We start from the raw sequence: 19,863 nt of genomic DNA on the forward strand, positions 1-19,863 counted from the left end.
CATTTACTGTCAGTCAGTCAGTCTTCCGCGCTCATTCAAGTGAAATTACTACAGTTGCATTATACAGCTGAATGGCAGAGAGGTTATACAGCCATGGGAGGTGACAAGCGATGTATCTGTAATCAGATTATATCACTCTGAGCATCTGACTTAGTGTATGCTAAATCCATAACCATGGAGCTTTTGTCCTCAAAGCTGTAGCTACAGCGCTCTGTAAGAAACTTCAGGGTAGGATGCCCCAGTAATCAGAGAAACTGGAATTTAGTACTAATTTCTCACACATGTAAGAGGAAAATATCTTCCACAATAGGGTAAGCGTATTAAAAGCGACTGTTGACAGTGGGGGTTTTTGTTTGATTTTGAAGGTATAGTCTAGCCACTTATACAAGTAGCTGACTGCGTAGTCAGCTGACTTCTGACTTCCTTTCAGGGAAGGACCAGTTACTTGTTACAGGACTGGGGAACTACCATATTAACATTAGCATTCAGGTGTCTTACCTAAGCTTAAAAGAAGTGCAATATAATGCAGCCCAAATTGTTTCATGATGAAGTAGGGCATGCAGTTAAAACACAAGTTTTACATATGTGAGAGAGATGACTACACAGGGCAGAGACAACTTGAAAAACTTCACACAGACTTACACAAGATCTCAAGGGCTAGGAAGGTAAGATTAGAATACAATGCAAAACCAGGTACCATCCACATGTTCAGCAGTAGTATGAGGCATGAAAAGTCATTACACAGTTTCATCCAAATTTATTTATTAATAAGGTAACCACATATTCCAAATTACTACAAGCCTTACTAATCCTTTCATTACCATCTCAAGCTTGACTGACATGTCATTTCTGCAATAAGTGTCAGTGTCTGGGAGTAAATTTAAAATAAAAGCTTAGAGAAGAATTAGCAACAGGAAGTAATGGTATAAACTCCACAGTAACAGATAATTGTGATATCTGCTAAAGGCTTTAGGGTAACCCCCAATCAGACTGCTCAAATTTCAGCTTGTAGCAAGTAACAGAAATATATAAATAATGCAGCTTATGTACTTCAATTACAAAGCAGCAAGCACAAAGGCATTTAAGATTTCATAACTGCACAATACTATACAGTATTTTAATCAAACATCTAATGTTTTACCTTTTGTCTAGAACTACTTTGTAGGCTCAAGTCCATCTCTAGCCATGGACAGCAAAAAAAACATTAAAATAGATCAAAATTTAGAGCCCCAAATGTATTAAGAAACTTCTGTTGAAGTCTCATTTAATGCAAGCCTCTGCTAGTTACTGCAATTTCAGTGCTCCTTTTCCTCTGCTTCTATTTTAATCACTATACCACAGAAATTCCTCTGAAGGGCCTACGGTTTTCATCACTCGACTCCCTGCAAACCCTCTGATTGTAACTTAGCCAAGAAAGATGGCACACACAACAGCAATAAATTACAGCACAGCTATTCAGTTTAAACTACTTTTTAAAAATATGTAGATGCATATTGTAAACAGGTGCCTTAAAAACATGCATCTGAGCATCTGCTACCAGGATGTTTTTTTTCCCCCAGTCTGTCTGTCTTCCTGCCTGCAATGGATCCAGTCATTCCCAGGAGGATGTTAGCCTCTCCACAACCTCAGGTGCAAGTTTCCCCAATTAATATTTGTGCTAAAGGTATTGCTGCCTTTACAAGAAAAGGTCAGGCTTTTATTGCCAACATGATGCAACGTGTCCCATAAGCTCTAACGTGCAATTTTGAGTCTAACAATGCTTACTCAAGACTTACTTTGGATTCAAGGCAACGTGGATTATCAAAGGCAGCCCCCCCCCTTTTCTTGCAAAGCCTGATCTAATACAGTTTTGTTACTCTGGTTAACACTTGCACATTTTTTCCCTAAAACTATTTAATGCAATTGAGGAGTGGGGAGAAAGACCTACTTCCCCAAGGCTTTGATCTATCTAATGCTTCCAACGCACTAGATCTAGAGTAATCCTAAGAAAACCACCATCGTAGCAATTGTCACTGAGCTCAGTTAGAAAAAGTCATTTGGTGAAATGACAAAAATACACGATTCGAGGTGATCATGCAGAATAAAGCGGGGTATACTACATGGATAGCACGTGTGCACACATATTTACAGCTACACTATAACCTGGAATACTGTTTGTTTTAAAGACATGATGAAGCTAATGCAATGCTTGCTTAGTCAAAGTCACGGTTTGTGAGAACCAGTGGAGCAACCAGAGTCCACACGTACAACACGATGCCGATCCAGCTGGAAGATATCTTCACCCAGACAGACGGCCATTTGCTGGTCATTGTCTCGTAAGAAGAATCCGGACTGAAAGAAAGAAAATAAAAGTTTGCTTTTCTGCTTTAATATGACATGGTAGTATAGTAAGCTACTCTTCAACATTTTCAAAGGACCCCTCTTCTACCCTTCTTCCAGTCAGTTCACACCAATCTGTATGAAAATGCCATTTCTAAGTTGCTGTCACAGGAGACCTGAAAGCAACAGAAGCTCAGAATGTACTTAATAAGAGAATCTATCAAGAAGCAGAAATAAATACTATGCAAATATGTGAAAAGAGGAATTGGATAGTATTTACACATACTAGTAATGCAATTTACCTTGTGCAAAGACAACCCCTGAGACTTAATAATCTTCTTGTAATATTGACCCAAGAAGGGCCACAAATCAAATCCAGAACAGAACTATCTATTAAGAGTTACTCTAAAAGAAAACCTTTCTAGTTCTGTTACTTCAGTACAAAGAGTCCATTAACAAATCATTAGAGACCTTTAATTTTTGTTTTAAATTCTGAATAACATCTGCTCAAGCTGTTACACATCTGTTTGTATATTAGCAGATGTACATAGTGGAAAGACTACCCAAATAACTCACTGAATTCACATCTAGGAAGACGTTTCAGCAAGCAGGCGATTTAATTTGCTTCCACTATAGACCCCAACATAGAACAGCTGAGGTTAGAAGGGACCTCTGGAGGTCATCTGCTCCAACCTCCCTCCTCAAGCAGAGACATCTAGAGCAGGTTGCTCAGTACCATGTCAAAGCAGCTTTTGTATATCTCCATGGAGGAAGACTTAACCTTTCTTGGACAATCTGTGCTAGTGTCCTTGATAACCCTCACTGTGAAAAAAAATGTTTACTGATGTTCAGACAAGCTCTTGTGTCACAGTTTGCATCCATTGCCTTTTGTCCTGTCACTAGACACCACTGGAAGAGCCTGACTGTCCTCTTTGCACCCTCCCTTGAGGTATTTATACACACAGATGAGGTTCCACCTGAGTCTTCTCCAAGTTGAACAGTCCCAACTCTCTCAGCCTCAGGAGATGCTTCAGTCCCTTCATCATCTTTGTGGGACTCTATCCATTACATCCAGGTCTCTCTTATACTGGGGAGACCAGAACTACCAGAACTGGACCCAACATTCCAACTGTGGTTTCACCAGTGCTGAGTAGCTGTTTCACCTACTCGGCACTCAAGGAACACCTCCCTTGACCTGCTGGCATTTACCATGTCCTACCTCTTTTTTCTAGCTCTGTCAGTAAACACCTGGTCCGTCCTTGTTATTTTCAATTGTTATAAGACTTAATCCAGCTAAATGTAGTTTCTTGTATGCAGATTATTAGCATTCTGTACTATCAAATGTAGATACCTGTACCAGTTGGTAAGTGTCATCATGATATACAGTGATGCCAGGAAAAGCATGAAATGAAAGAAGGAGTAACTGTAAGTAACTCCATCCCTTTCGTTATCTATGGCTCGGTGCACATCATCTCCATCATCAAGGGAGCCATCATTCCTGGGCATTCCATCCTCGATCAGTGTTGATTCATCGCTGGTCAGCATCAGCTTGTTAACTTGGCTGTTATTGGATGTTCGGATGCTGTATTTGACAGGAAAAGACACAGTATCGTTACCCAAATGAATACAATTTCATATCTAACGGAAGTAATACAAGCTAATAGGATTTTTTTTTTTAAAGCAATCTTACCTTGAATAGAGGACACACAGCAAAAACAAAATCAGTCCTACAATTCCTTGTGCATCCCACCACTGCACCACTTGACCTTGGGTTGGAATGGTGGTGGTATTGTAACCAATGATGCTCAGCAAACTCGGGTTACAGCGCCTGTCTGTGAAGGAAATTATGTTAGAACTTACATACACGTTTAAATATTTGTTCTGTTCTTGTTTTATTTCTACGGTGAATGCAGAGTGTCCTGGTTTCAGTTAGGACAGAGTTAATTTTCCTCCTAGTAGCTGGTAGGGTGCTATGTTTTGGATTAGAATGAGAAGAGCGCTGATAACATGCTGATGTTTTAATTGTTGCAGAGCAGTGCTTACACCAAGCCAAGGACTTTTCAGCTTCTTGCTCTGTCCTGCCAGCGGGCAGGCTGGGGGTGCAACAAGAGCTGGGAGGGGACAGGCCCAGGACAGCTGACCCAAACCGGCCAACGGGGTATTCCATACCATCTGACGTCATGCTGAACAATATATAGGGGTGGCTAGCCGGGGTGGGGGGCTGGCTGCTCGGGGATAGGCTGGGCATTGGTCAGCAGGTGGTGAGCAATTGCACTGTGCACCACTTGTTTCGTACAGATTATTATTAGTAATACTATTATCATCATCATCATTATTATTGTTAGTATTATTTTCCTGTCTTAATAAACTGTCTTTACCTCAACTCACAGGCTTCACTTTCCCGTTTCTCTCCCCTATCCCAGAGAGGGAGGGGGAAGGGTGAGCGAACCGCTGTGTGGTGTTTAGCTGCCAGCCGGGTTAAACCACAACACAGAGTAATAAAAAGAAACTTTGTGACCTTCAAAGTCTTGGATGATAAAAGCTCCAAATCTAATTGTAGCCTATAGAATCTCTAAAGCAGACAAATGACTGTATGTTACATAAAACTCTTGTAAAAGTTTTAAACCCTCTATCTGCTCTATGTATCAAGTGCTTTACTGTTGCATCTCATAATTAGATTCAACAAAATAAAGGTGCTCTGCATATTAAATGTAAGAAATTCTACTGCTAGAAACCAAGTTTGAATACTACATAGTCTATAGATTGGGTATCAGAATCATCTCAAAGTTTAAAAAGAATGCTACAACTCTCAGCATCCACAGGTAACACAGATGAAATAGCAGAAAGTATCAGAAACATATTTTCCCGTAACACCTCAATAGTTACGCTGACTCACACCAATAGTGTTACACAGAAGCACAAAATATTGTCCATGATTAAAGATTAAAGGGCCACTTCAATGCCAGAGGCAATTAAAAGCCCCCAAAATCAGTATTTGGTAGTTTATGTCCATCAATGGAATTATTTATTTCTTCATTTTTAAAGAGATGTTCAGTTGTTCAGTTGTTTTCAGACAAGATAAAAAATCTTCCATTAGGAAAAACACAAATCAGCAGCAGCTCAGTCACCAGGCAAGAAGCTTGAAACCTGGTATGGAAATGAGCCTTGTAACCATTTTAGACTACTGCAACCCTGCCAACAACATGTAGAAATTCTTCTATACAATAAACATAAGAGCAAGTGAAAAACATGATCTTTGGAAGAACTGTTTTTTCGGTGTTATTACAGAAAGTTGGGGCTGTGGGAGAAACCGCAAACTATGCCTGCCTCTAACTTGCATACATTGTAATACCTCCTTCCAATACTGCCTCACAAATAGGTGAAGATACAGTTTACTGCTAACTTGGCACCCAGAAAGCCACACACTGCTGCTACACTTACCTGGTTCATTGGTCATGGCTGACCAAGTCAAATACATGGTATAAATTGTGATCACAGAAGACTGCAGCAAACCAGACCTTGGCTGAGATTCCTGTATGAAGTAGTGATGAAAAAGCAAAGTTAAGCAATTAAAAGGTCTCAGGCATGATTGCATAATAGGTCTAACACTGAAAAAATAACACAGAAAACCAAAAGATAACAGAATTAAAGCCATACCTGAATCTTTGGCAGAATTGACATTACAGACGCACCGATGCACAGCAACATATTAACACTGATGAATGTCTTGTTTTCAGAACAACCTTCTGGATTAGTGTAATAAACATAAAACAAGACAATAGCTACTAGAGACAGCAGATAATTGATAGCCGTGGCTGACAGCAGAGCTGTGAAGAGAAACAAAAACAGAATTACAATTTATTATTAATAAACTAGTCAAAATGAAATAATATTGGATGACGATCATGTTTTGGATATTTTATACAAAGACAGAATTGGAGAGCAGCTCTGGGCTTTGAAATGTAAATGAAATAGATTCCTCTAAATAACCTGAGATGTTAAAAAAACACAAATGTGAAGCACAAAGCCATATGTCATTTCCCAGTGCTCTAAGAGCAACCAAGACCACAAAGAATGAAGGAATATAGTTCTACTACATACGCTTTGGACAAAGGCTTAAAAAAAACTGAATAACCACTTCTCCAACAGAAAGAAATACAAAACCTATTTCCCAACTCCATCTTATTAAGAATATTAAAGAACAAATTGAAGCACCCACTGCACAAAGACAGGCTGAGCTTTCTTTTGAAAAGACTAAATCATCACATCTGAAATTGCTTTATTAAAATTAACATATTTCTCCAGTGAAATGACTTGTACTTTCCTTCACTATCTCAGCTGTTCACTCAGTATATGCCCACAGTGGGTTTACATAGTAAGATTTTGGTATCAGGGGGCTGCAGGGGTGGCTTCTGTGAGCAGAGTTCAGAAGCTGCCTCATGTCAGAGCAGAGCCAGCTCCAGCCAGCTCCAAAAGGGACCTGCTGCTGGCCAGAGCAGAGCCAGGGAGCAGTGCTGGTTGGGCCTCTGGGAGAGCAGACTGAAGAATGGGGGGAAAAAACTGCTGTGCAACTGCAGCTGGGAGAGAGGAGTGAGAACCAGCCCTGCAGACCCCAAGGTCAGTGCAGAGGGAGGCCAGGAGGCGCTCCAGGCACAGAGCCCAGTTCCCCTGCAGCCTGTGGAGGAGCCCCCGGGGGAGCAGGTGGATGTGGCCTGGAGGAGGCTGCGGCCCATGGAGAGCCCCCACAGGAGCAGGCCCCGGGCCGGAGCTGCAGCCCGTGGAGAGGAGCCCATGCAGGAGCAGGGGCCTGGGGGGAGCTGCCGCCCACCCGTGGGGGACCCGTGCTGGAGCAGTTTGCTCCTGGGGGATGGACACTGTGGTACGGAGCCGTGTGGGAGCAGTTCTTGGAGAGCTGCTGCCTGTGGACAGCCCCCACAGGATCAGTTCGGGAAGGACGGCATCCCGTGGGAGGGACCCCACGTGGAGCTGGGGCAGAGAGTGACTATGAAGGAGCAGCAGAGACGAAGCCTTAAGGAATGACCGCAGCCCCCATTCCACTGTGCTGCTCAGGGGGGAGGACACAAAAGAGGGTAGTTTGGGCAAAGGTGCTTTTAGTTCTCACTGCTCTAGTCTGTTAGTTATAGGAAATAAATTCTATTCATCTCCCTGTGCTGAGTCTGTCTGGTCCACAAAAGTAACTGGCAAGTGATCTCCCCCTGTTCCTTTGAGGAGAGGGAATGAAAGAGTGGTTTTGGTGGAGTTTAGCTGCCCATGAGGGTGAAACAACCACAATATCTTAGAAGAATGACAGGCAAACATATTGAGCTTATGCCTAATATGAACAGTAGTAGGCTAGTTTATTTTTAATCGGTGTTAAGGTGTAACAAAGCCTATGACTTATGGAAGAAACACACTATAATAGCCACTTCTCTGCTCTCATAAATTGGTACCACATGCCTAGAGATTAGATCTTATTAGTCAGCGGGAGCTGCTCTTCTCCCACCCTCCACCCTCTATCTCCATTTTTAACTTGGTACCAAAAGGACAGCTTGACAACTGAGCTAAACTATACCATCTGAGAAAATATTTGTGCTCAAAGTAGATCTTCTGCACTCTTGTAAAATACACTATTTTGGTGAATGATGTATTCAACATAGTATACAATGGAATTTATTTTTCAGTTGTAATACAATACCTGCATACCAGCATCTTGAGTTTCCTTCCTCCATTTTTTCAACCCAAGATTCATTCCATGAGTGGGCGAAGTCAATAAGCAAGACCAGCTGAATAAGAATAAAGCAGAATGCTCCAGCCATACCTACATAAAACCATACTATAAAGAGAAATAAAACCAGTTTAGAGCCATTTATAATTTACTGCTCTGTCTCAAACACAGAGAAGGTCTATAGTTATGCAGCTACAGAAAAAAAAAGCTATCAGCACATGCTTAATTTAGTTTTAAAACCAGTATGATCCACCGTGATCCAGTAGAAGGCCAATATTCTCTTACCAGTAGTAAAAGGTCCCTCTGGGATGAAGAAGGCTCCAACACTAATTGCAAGTGCTGTTGCGAATTTAAAGAACCAGAATCTAAAAGGAAAAAAAAGGACAAAAGGAAGTCAGGCAACTACTGAAACATGATCTGCTTCACAAAGACTCAGACAACACAAAATGCACATTCTTAGAGGGCTTGTTTTTTAATTCATTCATTCTTAACTTAGCTTTTTCAAGATAAAAATCTTATTCTATCTACCCAAGGTTTTTTCCCCTTCCAGAAAACGATGCTTAAACCATGCTAGACTCACAGCATGGTTTCAATACTTATTTCCCATAAATATCTCCCTGATGTACAAAGCCAGGACGGTACAAAGTTGCGAGCTTTTTTACCCCAAAGGTTTTTAACTAGAGTAATGAGGTTATTGAACTCCATGTATATCTAAGTCATGGGCAGAAAAGAAAAAAATAAAAAAGCCTTTACCTGTTTTTAATATTAAAACTAAAAAAGTAGAGAATTTGGTTGGTGCCTACAATGAGAAAAAATTTATGCTGGAATTCCCTACCAGTCTCAAATAATTTCTTACACATAGATGTATAAAAGCCTAGATTCTTCCCATATAACTTCAGACTTTAGGCTGACACCTGATGAAGATTTATCACAGCAACAAAAACAATGGATTTATCCTTGACAGAAAGCAAACAATTGAATTTAAAGCCCTTGTTTGAAACCAGCAGCATTGCACTTTTTCCAGTAAAACATATGTGCTCCTGGACAAACAACAGGTCAGATGTCTCTTACATAGGAGACAGGGAAGTCTTTTAGTATTATCCAAAGATTCGCCACGCACACACCAAATGCAGACTGTTCAAATACCCTGCATTGGAAACTTCAAATTGAAAAATTACCCCCAACATAACTATAAGATGGTAAAGACTTCCTGATCAGAATGACACAGCTCCAAATATAGGCACAATACCAACTACATGTACTTCAAAACTCAATATAGCACAAAGACACATACCACACCCTCACAATGTCAAACAGCTGCATGGTGTTCAAGTTTTCTAACCCTTCCCATCTTTTTCCGTACTTCAGTCACCACCACCTGATCATAACAGCCCAAAAATGAGATTAAACATCTTCAGATAAGAACTCTTAAGAGAACTTCAATTGCGTAGAAAAGAACTATGTAAGATGAAAGAAGTGCAGAATATGGCAAAAATGAATTCACTGTGATATAAAGTGACAAAACCCAATATTAAAGCTGAATTAACTTTGGAAAAATATTGTATAATACATGAAAAAAAATTACCACCGAAACCCACCAAAAAACACCACCAAAACCCTAACCCTTAACCACTACCCACAAAAACTAGTTATTGAAACCACATGTGGTTTTTTTAAACAAATATCATTATCAGATATAGAAATAAGAACGGTTTCAATTTTGTGTAATTATTCCTTAATTCCAGATCTTTTAAAAGGATTTTAATGCTTTATCCGCATACAGCTTGCATGATAGCTGAAAAGACAACTTCTCTGAAATAACACCTACAGCTGCCATGGGCTCTGTGCAAGTCAGCAACAATCCTCTGAATACACTGTAACTATTATAACTGGTTTTTTTCCTCCTATTATTTTTATTACCCTGAGGCAAGAAGCCATCCTGACTGCTATTACAAAAGCAAAGAAAGTGAACACTGGCACTGGATCAAATCAACTGCGTTTGACGTACAAGCGTGAAGAAGTGCATACACATGGGAAACCTTAATATTCTGAATATTTCAAATGACTGACAGAAAGATTACATTGCAAACTATTAGTGAAGATACACAATTTCAAAATCAAAACCCACGGTTTCACAAAGCTACCTGTAAAGCATATTACTGAAGCAACTACCTGCTACAGAGGTGTTGGAAGTTATCATTAAATATTTTACTGGTAACTGGCACAGAATATCATTTTTCCTTTTATCCTACTCTTGATACTAGATTTGCTAAGAGTAAACTGCTGTAGATTGTATAAAAAGTACTTAAATTTGCACTGAAGCTCCAGATAAGTGTAACAAGATGATCCCAAACACAGAAGTGGTCTTCGGTAAGAAGATTTCATACCATGTAAAATGTTTTTATTGTTAAAAAAACACCTCACACACCCACTCCTCAAAGTGTTTGTAACAGAACATACTTGATCCATTTCCTTTTTGCTTTTAACAAGTATGTTTTCAGACAGAGTTACCTGTGGTAGTACTGGAAAGATTTAGGGGATACTCTCATGAACAAAGTAAGGGGAGAAAAAAAGCAGCTGAACTGAGTTCCTACTGCTAATGCATCTTAACAATACCATATCCAGATTTCTTTCTTTAGACCTAAACAAAGAAAAGAACTAAAGCAATATTCTGTTCAGTCCTAATTTTCTTCCCCCCTACAGATTTAAGAAGTTACATTACACATAGGTTGACTTGGAAGAAAAGTATCACTTGAGTCAACCTGCAAGCTGAAATTCCACTAATATCTTCAGTCTCATAAAAATAACTGTAATGAAACCAAAAAAATATTGGGATGCTCAGAAACTACACAACTTATTTTTCCTTATTTACAGAAGAAGACTGAAGAAAAGATAGCAAGGAGATACAAGATGCTACATATCTACATATACAGAGAAGCTCAATAAATATCAAAGTTAGACGGAATGCAACTCCTATAGGACAAGTGAGGCTTTTTAAACTTTCTACTTATGAAAAAAATCTCAGTAGAATGAAACCTGGTACCATTTATTTTTAAATTTTGTTTTCTTTGGACAAAAGCAGAAACTAATTTTGGGAAACATCTGGACAGATTACCTGCTGTCATAGTTAAGGCTCTGAAAACTAACGCCATGTGTACCTTTTTCTTTTACAAAAATTAACCTGCTCTAAGAACTCTAACTTTGAATGCCTTCTACTGCAACAACACTCCTCTCACTTTTCAAAATTCTTTGTGGAACAGTACACTTGAGCAGCATGCTTAACCGCAGGCTTAATTTTCACAGTAGCTGCATCACACACACAACCGCCCACCTCACTTCTCATTTCTGCATCTTACCCATTGTGCACAGCTGCTCTTGGGTCGTTGCTGCTCTTCACTTTGATCATCAGTAAGGAGAAGAGAAGAAAGAACATGGCCATACCAAAGCACACACGGTACACTGCTTTGTAACCAACTAATACATCGCAATTCACATGGCCATGCACACCGGGAATGGCTGTTCCAATCCCTCCGTCACAAAATCCAGGAATCTGTGACAAGCACAAGATACAGGATGCCTTTTACAGCTCACTGAAGTGAGTAAATACATATTAGCATTTTGTTAATATACAATTCATTAATATTGTAACTTTATGCAACTACAAACTTTGCAGAAAGTGATATTGCAGAGCTGTATAGTTAAAGTTTAAGGCAGAATATTAAATGAATTTAATGTATTGAATTAAGTGGAAGAACAAAAGCTTGCCTAACAGAACTTACTATCTACCAAAAGTAGATATAACTTTATATAACTAAAACTGTAAAAATTATCTAAGCACTTCCTACTTCCCTGGGTGAAAAAAATCCTACTGTCCTTAGTGAAAAATGTTTTTGCTACATATATGCAGACTTAAAATTTTAACTATTACAGCACAATGAAAACTAGAAGATAATGTTAGACTGTGGTTCTTTTACTCTTTTATACTCTTATTAACATCAAACAAAATCAATTAAGTGCCACAAACACAAGCACCTCAATAATAAACAATTTAAACCTCTACAAATATTAATTACAGTTTCCTGTTTGAGGAAAGACTTATCTTTCTTATTCAAGCTATTAAAGAAGAGATACAATTTTATTTCTAAATAGTGCTTTTCATCTATGCAGTGATGCTCCCAAGAGTTCATCACTTACTTGATCTATAATCAAAGTAATAGCGATTGTGAAGCACAGGTTGCAGCAAAATGTTGTACTTCCAAATAAAACCTGTGCTTTCGGGATATCGTTTACAATTATCTGCGACATTTGTTCTACCAAACATGTTAACAAAGTAACCCGACCTTCTTCAGCTGCTCTTCCATTCCTGGTATTAACATCACACAGGCAACGCTCACACCAAGGAGTAAGAAGAACGCATAAATCAGCCTTGTGATGGTGGAGTTGTTTCCACTGGGGCAGCATCGGCACAGCAGACACGGGGCACTTCCACACAAACATGGTATCTGACAGAGACACAGAAGGTAAAAACAATTTCTTTAGAAAGCTTTGCATTCTTCGGTCACAATCAGGCTGTATGGATCCCCAGAAGTTAGATGGAAAATGACACATGGTATGCATCTCATCTCCAGCGTAGACTGAGTGGCTGCAACATGTTACAGAGCCTCCTAACAACCTTGGCAGCAGTTCCCAGTGTACCACTGTACAGTACAATTACTGCCACATCAAAAGTAATCATTTATCCATTCAAAGGAATGGAAGACTGGATTCTGGCTTACTTGTTCTCGTCTTTATATTTATTTCATCTAATTAAGATTCAAGGATTACTTCTGCTTCGCAACTACATCCTCCCATCCATAGCTGCAGAGATGAAACACGCCACAGAAAAAAGTCTGAGTCCAAGCACCATCTAGGTATGTCTTCAGCACCTACTGGAGCTGGGCTGCAGTCCTTACTGGGGCAGAGTCATGCAGCACAGACAACGGGTAAAACAGCCTAAAGCTAGGGCTGCAATTTATTGCATTTTTAACAGCTGTTCACATTTAGGTATCACATAATTCTCTGTTAGCTGGCGATGCACAGTCACAAAGCGCACAAATAAAGCAAAGCATGCATTATCAGCTCTACCAAATATTAACAGCAAGAGTTGGATAGGAATGCTCTATAGTTGTAGATGCTAGGAGGGTCAATTGAGGACAAAAATTACTTGCATTCAGTGAAATCTTTTCTTAATCAGAAAGCTGGAGGAAGAAGGGAGCAGATTCACTGAAAACACCTGTACCTCACCCCTTACCAATTCTCTGTCACTTGCTGCATGACCATTCAGGGAGCAAAAGAAAGGCAAGTGCCCACAACTAAACGTAAGCCAGAAGAGGGAAGATTCAATCAAAATTGAATTTTTTTCTTGTTCACTAATAAATTATTTTATGTAAAAAAAAAAAAAAAAAAGATGGGAAATCCCAGTGAGTGGTTAATAGCTAAGGTTTTGGAGACCACAAATTATTCAGTTTCAGTAAAATCTACCAATGTGAGAATCAAATGCATCCCCTGCTACAGTTGCCACCAGGCTCGTTAAGCAAGTACTGTTCCATGTAAGCTACAAGATAACCTGCAACCCACGCAGCCCCCACACTGCTGCAAACCTCGCTGCTCCCCCAGCACAAGCTCAGGTACACCTCTGTCTGGCAATAAAAGCCATCACCGGTGTCAGTCACCACCGGAAAGACGCTCAAACACGGGAGAACAGGAATAGCAACAGGGCCACATGACCAGGGCACGTCAACCATCCAGGGTGTGGGCCGTAGAGTTCCTACCAGTTGAATCACTCGGCAAACAGGACACCGGCAGCCTGGCACCGCTGGCAAGGCCCCGGGGCCAGCAGGAAGGCTGCCAGGATGCTGCCGGCAGGCTCCTGAGAGCCCTGGGGAAAAGGGACACATCTTCTCTTCTGACAGGTTCAACCAGACCCACACGCTGGACCCACAACCCGGGGCTTTTAAATGATTGCCTTATGTTCCTCTCCATGCTCTTTCTTAAGGACACAAGAGCCAGGAGTTTTCCCTTTGCTATGCTACACAATCATTTTTAAATTAACAAACATCACAATTAAAATTGCCTTGCTACAAAAAAAAAAAAGTGAAATTAAGTAGATTTTCACTGTTACTATTCCAGTGTGCTCCTTTTGACCTCCTCCTCCTTCTCTACTCGGTAACATTGCAGCACAAAGTGTAGGAAGATGTTGATTACGAGCAATACATTAGGGGTGTTTGTGCTTAGTAAGCAGGAAATGTATGGCAAACGTTGGCTTCGGACGCATCAGGACTTTTTAGAGTGCTTATGTATTTATGGTATTTCCTCCCCCCAAATAAATAACCTCTCTACTGAAGGATATTCCTATTTTCTGCTCAAAACATTAATTTATTGAACTAATTCTGTCTGCATTCATATTTTTAAAGATATTGCTGAAAAAAGGTTGAATTCAGCAGAGCAGTATATGAGACTAGGTTCATCTGCTGCAGACAAGTTGGTGCAAGGACTGCTGGGCATAAAAATAACTCCTCTGGGTTATCCCAGTGTTAAGTAGCTTGTTAAATGCCTAAGTAATCGAGGCAGCTTCCTTCGGAGTGTATCAAAAGGAACACACCGGACTGCACCTAACCTGGGTGTTTCTAGAGGCTCACGGGAGCTGAAAGAAAGATCGCCGTGTCCACCTCAGTGGGAAACACGTGCCCTAACTGAGGCAACATGCCTCGCTTGATTTTCATGTCCGAGCAACATCAGCTCTTAAAACACGTGGCCCCAAACAGCTCATTCTTACAAGCTGTGACTATGCACATCTCTGAGCAAGAGATACCTACCGATACTATTCATACAAGCTGGCTCCTACGGGAAGTCACGTTACAGTCCCTCTTTCTTCCAGAAAGATACATAAATATACATCACTCCCATAAAATAATATTATTATACTATGAAATAATATTATTATACTATCATCAAAACCACTGCTAATGAGTAGTAGCCTTCAAATAGAAGTGGGAACAAAAAGGAATCTGCCACAGAATGCAGTTTATAGGAGATAAGGACAGTCTCCGTCAATTCCTTTCCTCCCAAATTCAGAGCTCTGGTCCTACAGAAAATACCACAGTACAAAAAGCAAGCTACTATTACACACATCAAAGCTTAAAATTAACTCCTCAGGTGAAATTCAGCTTAGTCACAGATGCAGACAAAGAACTACTCTGCAATTAGTTTTTAGCTTGCTTTCATAAGGAAGCTAGGCCAATAATGGGCAAATCATGACAACAAAAATCTTGTGCCATCCAGTAACTGTTGAACCTACTGACTGACATACATTCCTGCACATTTTTTTAGAAAAAAAGCAGCTCCGTGGTGTTCATGGATGCACAACAAGAACACACCTATTCCAGGAGCAACCAGTCGGACAGACAAGCTAACTCACGCTTGCCAAACTCGTCACTTCCTTCTCTAGGACAGTGGAAATTACAGGAGGATCACACAAGATGAATGTTGCAGGACACAGGAGAAAGAAAACCCCATAAGTCTACTGCAAGTCAAGCATTACTACCACTGATGTGCACCGAATAAGCTTTTGATATAAAATGTAATCTTCTTACTGGGATATAGTCTAAATGATTATGCACTGAATTCAGTGTCTGCACAAACACTAAGCCCCCACTGGGCCTAGTTAGGTTTTAGCTACATCATCCCTACCCATATGCTTAAAGCAACCAATTCAATCAAGATGTTTGCTTTGACAGAGAGTATTAAAGCACAGGAAGCAGCAGACAAACTGTTTCAGAGAGCACTGCAATACAAGCAAGCCCCAGTAAAACCATCAGGACTGATTGATCCAGGCCACCGGGATTAGAAACCTTTCGGTGAGATGACAATGCTCTTTAAGACTTCTCCCCACCCCCTGTCTCTCACAGGCTCTTCTTTGCCCTTACAGACTGCCAGATCAGCACAGTCCTGCAGAGTGCAGTCATAACCAGAAGTACCACCACACAAAAAAAAATCAAGAAGAAATAAAGGCATAAGGTTGGATGCCGAGGTCAGTTACTCAGCACAGCTCTGCGTGGCACAACGCACAGCCCCACAAAGCAGTGCCAGCAGCAGCGTCTTCCTAGAGAGACATGGAGCAGTAATCCCGGCCGTGGCACAGCCTGCCCCAGCACACACCCCACATCTGGTTCCCCCCACACACCCCCCTCACAGCTGGTTCCTCTTTGAGAGCCATGAGTTGTTTACACAGACACATCCTTAGGGACCACAGCCACTTTCGACTCCCATGCTGCATAGGCTGTAAGTGCCGATTAGCTGTGGTTTTAACTGTGGAAAGAAAGTCAACACTTTAAAGCCATCAGGAAAAAAAAAAACCACAACTGTTTGTCTAGACGCTTTAAAGAACGGGATGGGAGTCACCCACAGTAAATGTGATTTAACCAAGATTACCTGACTACCTAAGTCATTTTATTTAAAAGACCATTAGCGGAACTTGAAAGCATTTCTCTCTAGAGAAAACACTCAAAAGCAAGAGCAACCATACAAGGATTCTTCATGCACTGCAAACACCAGTCAGTCACCAGAAAGGCTGTTCATGCACTTGAAACACAACACATATTAACTCGAATATTTTCATTACAACTAGCTATACTGTCACCCGGTATTTGGCAACAATTAAAAATGTTAAGGTATCTCTATTCAGCTAGCAATTAAACCCTAACTAGCTTAATCCATTAAGTGGTGTTTAAAACGTTGATTAAAGCAAAACGAACACTGACAGTATCTCTTTAGCAGGATATTATCAGCACTCTGGTAGCTTATTTACATGCCTATCAGACTGGAAGCTTACTTCATACTCAGTAATTTACCATCTCTATAGTCCTGCTATTAATTTTGCACAGCAGATTAAGGAGTTATGTTATCATCACTCTCAATATCACTACTAGGAAAAAATAAAGTTATATCTATTGGTGTATTGTAGTATTGAGAGAGGAGCTTGAATCTATATGAAGCTTCAGTAGACTGTGGGCTATATGAGCTCCAGTTTAAATAGATATAACTTCATTTTATCTAAGCACGATAAATGTGATATTTTTGGTATGGAAATTTAGGTTTCCACAATCCCACTGACATTTTTATCCCAAATGTCTGAAGATTCACCATCCACGTGACCGTGAGTTATTCACGCAGGGCCTAGCTTTAGAAAGACATCATCCCTTAGAGATAAGACAGCGATGCCTCGACGGGGAAGATGCCCGCCGGGAAGGGCCTTCATCGATTTCCTACGATCCTCTGCGTGGTGCTAACAGATTTAAACCCCCTTGGAGCACTGTTTCCAAGCGCTCAGAGGCGGCTGGCAGCGCGGGGCAGGGCGCTGACACCACGGGAGCACGGCGCAGAGCCGCCCCGACATGACAAAGCCGTCACAGAGGGCGGAGCTGCCCCAGACAAAGCCGCAAGGAAGAAGCCCTGAACACAACGGCCGGCAGCGGGGCGTTACAGGAGCGCCGTCTCCCCAAACCGAACACCGAACTTCACAAACACCGAGTTAGGCTTTTAAGGCGAGTTAGGGACGGGGGAGCTTGGACGCCTCCCGCTCGGTAACGCGGCTTCGGAAGCGCCCGGCGGGGCGACGCCCTGCGGGACGCCGGGAGGGGAGAGCCCGTGAGCGGCCTTACCCAGCTGGCGACGGAGCAGAGCCCCAGCACGCTGCCCATGGTCCGCGCCGGGCGGGGCTGCACAAGATGGACGCGGCGCCGCCGCGGGCTCCGGCGGGGGCTGTTTACGGCTCGCCCGGCGCTTCCGGCTCCTGGGATGGCGGCGGCGGCGTCACGTCCGGGGGCGGGGCGATGAGGCGGGGGCGGGGCTAGTGCGGCAGGGGGCGGGGCGAGGAGAGGTTGCCTATGGCTGCTCCTGTGCCGCCCGCTGCTGGTGCCGGGAGGTGATGGCAGCCGCCGCAGGGAGCCGGTGCTTGGGGACCCAGGGTGGCAGCCTGACCCTGCGCCTAACTCACGCTCAGGGCTTAGGATTCTGCACGGTATCAGACTTCTGTGCGGGATTGCTTTCTCTGTGCATGTACGACTGGCCTAAGCCACTGGTGACCGCTGCTCGTGTCCCCACAGGACATACAAAATTGTACCAAAGCTCATTAGTGACCGTGTTTCTCGATTTCATAAGTACTAATAAGAACTTCACAGTCCCAAACCAAAAGCGGTTTATACAATAATGGGATGTCCAAGGAATAGAAAATGTACATTTTAATAATTAGGCAATATTAAAGATATTTTTTCGCCTACCAAAACATGACCGCCTCTTTTGTCCAATGTGTTTTAATATTGAAAAGCTGTTATTTAATAAGTAACAAGGATAAATAATTAATTTTAAAATAAAGTACTTCGCAGTGTGACAGTTCATCTCGTAAGGAGTAGACAGTAAGTGGCTTCATCTTACAGATTAAGAAAAAAGATTTATAAGGAATATTTTCATGCTACTCACAAGTTTGCCTTCATAGTAACATATGAAGGCAGGTACTTCATGCTGAGCTACTGCTCAGCCTGGTCTTTCATGCTGAGCCTGACGTTATCTATGAATATTGCTGAATCTATCATCTATAATTGATTTTAAAGGTAGCTGTATTTTCAAAATAAAACATGAACAGAAAAAGCTGAGAAGGAACTTTTGTGATCTGGTGGTTTAAGACTGTGATTATTGTCCAGCAATTAAAAAAAAAAAAAAAAAAAAAAAAGGAATGGGAATAATTAACATAGTGGTTATACCTGTTAATTTGAAAGGTAAGCACATAGAATTAGTGGACACTGAATGCTGAACTGAAATAAAATCCAACCTTCCTGCCCTAACCAATCAGTTAAAAGAGGTTTAGAAAGTTATCAAGAGTAAAAATTTTGCTAAATTGAGATGCTAGATGGTGGGGGACAGAATGGACTGTTAGCTAGGATGCATCTGCTCCTTCACTGAAGTCTACTTGCCAGTGGCCACCAGGCTCTCTTTAGCCTATTACAATTAAATATCTCTTAGTCCTGCACAAACACAAGAATTTGGGTGCAGATAACCTCCGATGTGAATGTGAGGCCTGAACCATCTTCCCCACAATATAATGGGATAATATATTGTAATATAATGGGGCCTTTACTTGCATTAAGTAGCGTAATGGAAGTGAAATTGTAGTGTGCAACAAGGAAGAGAAAAGATATGGGGAGACGAAGGCAGCAAGCACTGCTTTTTCTCCTACTTGAGCCCAAGCCTGGGGCCTATAGGTGAGGTAGGTGCTGTAGCCTCTATACATCTGCCCCCAGGGGGGCAGTGGAAGGGCAGGGTTGGGGGGAAATCTTAAAGCCTGTTCAGCTAGGCTGGTAAAGCCACAATTGTAATTCTTAATGATCACTTTTGTTTGTGCACAATTTTGAGCCAGTAAAGTGTGCTTGTTCATCTTCTACATAGCACTACCACAATAGACAGAAGATTCTGCAGGCCCAGCATCACCTCACAGACAACACTGTGGCTAGCTTCATCTAATGAACTGGGTTCCTTTCTAATCTCTCAAAATGGGAGTACTTCCCTTTCCTTCATGAAGGTTTAATGTTTTTCTGGAGTCTCCAAATGTGTGTCTGTAGTGGTTTCACAACAGGCAGCTCAGCTCCGCAATTGCTCCTTAACTTTCCTTCCTTAACGGAACAGGGGGAGAAAATACAATGAAAAAGGCTCAAGGGTTGAGATAAGGACAGGGAGATCACTTGTCAGTTACTTTCATGGACCAAATATTCTCAGCGTAGGGAGATGAA

The 19,863-nt window shown here is 41.5% G+C and overlaps 1 protein-coding gene across 1 annotated transcript; it reads right to left on the reverse strand.

Annotated features, from left to right (window-relative positions):
• Positions 1-750: 750 nt before the first annotated feature.
• On the reverse strand, positions 751-17,920 carry SERINC1 (serine incorporator 1). The gene is made up of 10 exons (XM_040550471.1): positions 17,743-17,920; positions 12,385-12,546; positions 11,401-11,594; positions 8,330-8,409; positions 8,015-8,152; positions 5,977-6,146; positions 5,761-5,851; positions 4,010-4,151; positions 3,671-3,901; positions 751-2,331 (listed from the first exon to the last, which is right to left on the reverse strand). The coding sequence occupies exons 1-10, from the start codon at positions 17,779-17,781 to the stop codon at positions 2,193-2,195; spliced, it is 1,386 nt and encodes a 461-aa protein (XP_040406405.1). The 5' UTR covers positions 17,782-17,920; the 3' UTR covers positions 751-2,192.
• Positions 17,921-19,863: the final 1,943 nt, after the last annotated feature.

The sequence above is a fragment of the Cygnus olor genome, chromosome 3, assembly GCF_009769625.2.
Source record: "Cygnus olor isolate bCygOlo1 chromosome 3, bCygOlo1.pri.v2, whole genome shotgun sequence".
NCBI lineage: Eukaryota > Metazoa > Chordata > Aves > Anseriformes > Anatidae > Cygnus > Cygnus olor.

What these genes read in the sequence shown, in the direction of transcription:
- SERINC1 (XM_040550471.1), bottom strand. Translation starts at nt 17,781, where the DNA reads ATGGGCAGCGTGCTGGGGCTCTGCTCCGTCGCCAGCTGG. An exon ending in CTCAAGATGCTGGTATGCAG is followed by an intron (nt 6,147 to 8,014) that starts GTATTGTATTAC and finishes TTCTCTTCACAG; the next exon opens with CTCTGCTGTCAGCCACGGCT. An exon ending in AGCCATGACCAATGAACCAG is followed by an intron (nt 4,152 to 5,760) that starts GTAAGTGTAGCA and finishes TTTCCTTCACAG; the next exon opens with ACAGGCGCTGTAACCCGAGT.